Source organism: Lucilia sericata, unplaced genomic scaffold (genome assembly GCF_015586225.1).
Source record: "Lucilia sericata isolate MDLA Ls3-8-SP2 unplaced genomic scaffold, ASM1558622v1 Contig000049F_arrow, whole genome shotgun sequence".
Lineage (NCBI taxonomy): Eukaryota > Metazoa > Arthropoda > Insecta > Diptera > Calliphoridae > Lucilia > Lucilia sericata.
In genome coordinates, this window is record NW_023994086.1 from 297,501 (window position 1) to 303,205 (window position 5,705).

General features: G+C 30.7%; 1 protein-coding gene across 1 annotated transcript in view; it reads right to left on the reverse strand.

Moving 5' to 3' along the window:
- Positions 1–1,063, reverse strand: part of LOC119615958 (putative nuclease HARBI1) — a 1,290-nt gene extending 227 nt beyond the window's left edge. The window contains exons 1-3 of the mRNA XM_037972017.1: positions 399–1,063; positions 201–345; positions 1–132 (exon numbers count right to left, since the gene is read on the reverse strand). The exon at positions 1–132 is cut by the window's left edge and continues 227 nt beyond it. Of these exons, the coding sequence (XP_037827945.1) occupies positions 1–132; positions 201–345; positions 399–770 (649 nt within the window). The 5' untranslated portion in view covers positions 771–1,063. The remainder of the gene's footprint in view (positions 133–200; positions 346–398) is intronic.
- Positions 1,064–5,705: the final 4,642 nt, after the last annotated feature.

Consider the following 5,705-nt stretch of genomic DNA (forward strand, 5'->3'; position numbering starts at 1 on the left):
TGAGGACGCCGATACAGCGTTCTACACAATTCCTAGCTTTTATGTGGCTTTTATTGTATTTTTCTTCCTGTTCCGTGTTACAATTCCTCAGCGGTGTCATTAAGTATGGTAATAATGGATAACCGGAATCTCCTAGTTTAATAAACAAAGAATTAAGTATAAAACAGTTCATAATAGCAATATTACATTAATATACACACCTAACACCCAAACATTTCTTTCACCTCCACTATACAATAAATTGAAATAATCGTCAGCTTGGCTACCTTTCCAAATGAAAGAGTCGTGATTACTGCCGGGATGTCGAGCATCTACAAAACGAATTACTAGTTTATCATCACAAATCTGTAATTGAAAAACATTTAAAGAAAAACTTTATTCAAAACCGTCATACTTACTATCATGGCGTTTATGCTGTGGTATCCCTTTCGATTGTAGTAAAATTCCGGATTTACTTCGGGGCACTTTATCCGCACGTGTGTGCCATCAACGAAGCCTAAAACCCCGGGAAAATTAAATTTTTCATTAATTCTGCATTTTGCGCTCTGTTCCTCTTCTTGGGATATATTAAGTTTGATTTGCTTTGGGCAGTAGTGGCATTCAAAAACTGTTAGACATTCGTCTAAAATGCGACACATGCTTGCCTGAGAAACACACCCAAGAAAGTCATTTCCAACCGGTCTTTGGTAACTTCCTGTGGCTAAAAATTTTAAAAATATAGCCACTTTAAGTGTTGGGTGGACTGCTGTTTGTTTGTAGGTTTTTGCCATATGAGGTGTTACCAGGAACAACACATTTTTGAAAACCTCTTTATTTAATCTAATATTTCTTTGAAACCTAATGATAACAATATGTAGTATATATAATTTTAATTTTATTTAATACTTACTCAGCATCATGCAATTCTAACGGATTTGTTCTATCGCGCAACTGTTTCCTCTGGACACGAAGAGTGTTGGTTGTGGAAACGAATCCAACAAAAGAAAACATTTTTAATATTTTAAAAAATTAAGCAGACTACAAAATTGTATTCGTCTGGTTTGAAGTTTTGAAACTTCCACAATATTTTTAATGAATCAAATATTTTACGTTATTAAGAGTTTTTATCACAGACAACAACCATTATTGACTTCAAAAATTCAAAAACAAATACTCAAATGTGTGAGGAAGAAAATTCGTCCAATATCTAACAGAATTAGGGCATTAATATCACTCAAATATTATTTAAGCTCAGTTTACTATAATATCCCAACAAACATTTTGTGGAGGCCTCAACAACGTTGTGATGTATTATTAATGTAAATTTTCTTTATTTACCTATATTTTGAATCGAATGTTGTTATACATATATATTTGTTAAAAAGTTTTCTTTATCATTAATTTATCAACTTATCTTAATACACATTTATTAACGATATTTTTTTAAGGAATTTCGAAATGCATAAGTGTTTTTTTATAAGTTAAGAAGACTTGAAAGGTAGTATACAATGCGGGGTCCTTCTAATGTTTTTGTTATGAATGTCACGAAGGACATTGGTTAGTGAGGGCAAAGGACCCAAAAGACCTAGAGATCCCTTAGTAGTGTGTAATTATGAAAGTGAAACCATTTCTAAACATAAGTAAAAGTTCTTCTGCTTTTGTTAAAGGCCGTCTGATTTCAGTTTATCTTAGCACGTTCCCTAAGTTCTGTTTTGGTAAACTATAGTATAACATAATCCTGGTGATATTTCAAAAATTTAAAAAAAAAACTGAAAATGGAGTTTTGAAACTGCCGTGTAAAAAAATACAGTGTCTCTCATAAGTATTCGAATTTAGGTATACTATGAAAAGAAACCAAATTTAATAATACTTTTTGTATGCACAATAAATAAATTTATTTGTTATATTGTCTAGACAGTCCTTAGGTTTAAAATCACGCTTTTTAAAACTTGAAAAATTTACATTTTCTTAAATTAATTTAGCTTTTTTTAAAAAAAGTCCACAAAATTACCTCACAAAAGTATACGAATTTTTCCTGTATTTCATATTTGATCATATTATACGAAACACAGATTTTATAATCGAATGGTTTTTATGCTTAAAATTGTTTTAAGGGGTTACTATCAACCGAAAAGATATATTTTTGCCCCATTTGGTCCACAATGTTGGGGGATTTGTACCATATTTTCATGTTATATCATTAAAATGGCGATTTTTGGCAATATTTGTAATTTTTTCTCCTTTTTTCCAAAGATAAAACCAAAATTTGATATTGGTATTTAATAGACCACTTGGGGTATCTAAAAAGTAATATTTTTTGTTACAAGAATCTGTATTTAAACGTTCCAAGATATATTATTGGGATCATTCTTCTGTCGCTAGTTCAGTTTATTGGAACTTAAGTCCATTTATATAATACTAGGCTCAACCATTTTCGGGGAAAGTTGTCTTGTATATATTCTTTTAGATATCAGCTTTTAACATTTTTAATATATTGTGGAAGTGTACAACTCCAAAACATGCCTTGAAGAAACAACTTTCAATATAGTATAACCATTATTTTTATAACCAATGGCTTTCAGGCTGCATGTCACCATATCATTATGGCCTAACTCAAAAATATTGATATCTGATGAAATATTATTTACGATGATCAAAATAAACCCAAAATTTTGCACTTACAGTGTTATTATTGGGAAACAAAAGCGTGGAAGTTATGAGTAGTAAAACCTGAAATCCACTGTATGGGATGACGTTTTGTTAAGGCATATTTTGAAGTTGTATACCGATACAATGTCTTGGAAATTGAAAATATATTAGTGCTAATATCTACAAGAATATATACTAGCCAACTTTGTCGGAAAATATCGACCCTAGTGCTACGAAAAGGGACTAAAGATCCAGATAATTCAATTAGAAACAGAAGAACGATCGCAAAAATACATCTTCGAGCGCTTAAGTACAGATCCTTTAAAAAAAATTATTTTTAGATACCTCAAGAGGTCTATTAAATCCGAAAATTAAATTTCGGTTTTATCTCTGGAAAAGAAGGAAAAAATTGCAAATATGGTAAAAAATCGCCATTTTAATGATATTATATGAAAAGATGGTACAAATGCCCCAAAATTATGGACCAAATGGACCAAAAATTCATCCTTTCGGTTGATAGAAACTAGGGATGCCAATCGGGACTGATTTTTAGCAACCCGGGATTCGGGATGGTTTCTATCAATTATAGCCATAGTAATTCCAGCTTTTGCCAAGGCAATATTATTTTTAGTTATATCCCGTGTTCTCTAACCCAAATAAGGGAATTATCATCTCGCCATCTTATTGACAGGTTGACTTTCATTATAGATTCTAATACACCCATTAGGTTTCCGATAGTATCAATGCCTATTTATTGCCCTTTTTATACCCTACACCAGCTTAGTGGGGATGGTATATTGGGTTTCTCCGGAGTAGTGCTTTTGTTTTATACTGTCCTTAAATACCCTGATGAATTTTGAAATGATCGGGCTTCTTTTGATCCTAGCCCCATACAAAGCACAGCCTTAAAAAAGAATTTAGTGTCCACAATTCGCTTAAAAAGAGAAGTGCCGCAATGAAATTCAGCATAAACACATTTTATGTAACTGTAAATTCGTCCTCCAAATTTTATGAGGATCGACTCATATGAAGGCATCCCACAAGCATATTTTAGAAAGATAGTGTTTTAACAATAAATGGCTAAAATATATCGGTGGCGAGGTATAAATCAACTTAAATGATTTATTATGAAAACTAAATCACATTTTACTCTCATAACTGGTGATGGTCGGCCTCATCAGCCTATAATTTCTTACTTGTTATTTTTATATATCCGATAGTATCTATGCCTATTTATTGTCCTTTTTATTTTTGATATTTCAGCTTGTAAGTACCCAGCAAAAATTTTCATTACCTAGTAATCTAGAAAGTAATATTGGAATCTCGTGGAAACTAATTACTTTTGGGGTGAATAACTAATTATTTTTGTTTGACGAGGTTCAAATAATATGTACCTACCTTAAACAAATTAATAAATGGTTACTAATTTGATTACAAAAACTTTGCGAAATAACTAGTTACAAATAAACCTACAAATATGTTATGTGATAGCTAGTTATTTTGGGCCGACTTTGTATGTAGAAAACAAAAAATAAAAAAATTCTCGGTCGGGATTTGAACCCAGGCATTCAGTTGTTTTCTGTGTTTCTCACTCCAGCCGCTTACTAGATGCTCCATTAACATGTTGCTTTTTGTAATTTTGAGAACGGCATTTTACAAAAATATATAAATGAATGTCATTTTGAAAAAAAATAAACAGTATCCAGCAGGGCTCGAACCAGGAACCCCCTGTTTGTTAAATAAGCGACCTAGACAATTGAGCCATAACAAATCCAATTGTTTTGTTCTTTACCAGTAATAACCTATTCAGCTAAATAAAATAATGTGGATGATAATGAACACTCATTACCAAGTAATGTATGAAATAACTACTGGCTATTACCAAAAATTTCAGATTTTTTGCTGGGTAAGTAGAGTCATCTTAAGTCCAAAAACTTTTAAAATTCTATTATTTAACACTTTATAATGTATAAAATCGCGGAAAAACACTTAAAAATTCGGGATTTTAAACCCCGAAATTCCCCGGGATTTCATTTTTTAAAATCCCGGTTTTCGGTACTTTCAAATCGGGAATTTCCGTTTGGCATCTCTAATAAAAATCCCTTAAAAGAATTTTAAGCAAAAAAACATTCGATTCTAAGTTTTCAGTTTCGCATAATATGGTCAAATATGAAATACAGGGAAAATTCGAATACGTTTGTGAGATAATTTTATGGACTTTTTTTAAAAAAAAGTTACATTTATTTAAGTAAATGTAATTTTTCCAAATTTTAAAGAGTGTGATATTAATCCTTAGGGCTCTCTAGATAATATAACAAATAAATTTATTCTTTTTACGCACAAAAAATATTATTAAATTAGGTTTCTTTCCATATTCGAATACTTATGTGAGACACTGTATATTTTTTTGATAATAGCTAAGAACAGGTTCACGATATCTTTTAAGGACAAAAACTTATTATCGAGTAAATATAGATATTTTATGTAATAAAATAGATTTATTAGAATATTTTCCAAAATAAGTTAATTTTTTCCACATTTCCAAATCAAGTGATCTGAGACACGTTAATAGCCTGGGGAATTTTTAATAACATTCACATTTTTCAACCAATTTTTCTGTTTTACATCTTTATGAAAACTAAATCTATGTACATTATGACTCTTTAACAATAATATATAAAATATTTACCTACTATCAACATTTATCACATAATATCAAAATATACGAAGTATGCTCCTACCGCGACCAGGTCACGTTTTTGGAGACAAAATCTGTTGTAACTCTGTTTGACTTAAAGTAAAAAGAATTATGTATATAATATAAAATATGAAGTGCAATATTAGCTTTGTTTTGAGGTACTAAGCGAGTTTCTATTATTTACATTTCTAGAGTTATAGCTTCATATGTTAGCTTTTTGGCCAAAGATTTTGATTTTTTTAAACTTTGAGCGATCGACTTTTTGCGGCCACGCTAATCACCACTGATGTTGGTGGAGGGTATAAAAACTGTATTAATGTTATTTTTAAACTATTGTAGAAAGAAATATTCTATATAGTACTAGCTAAAAGCCGTTGTG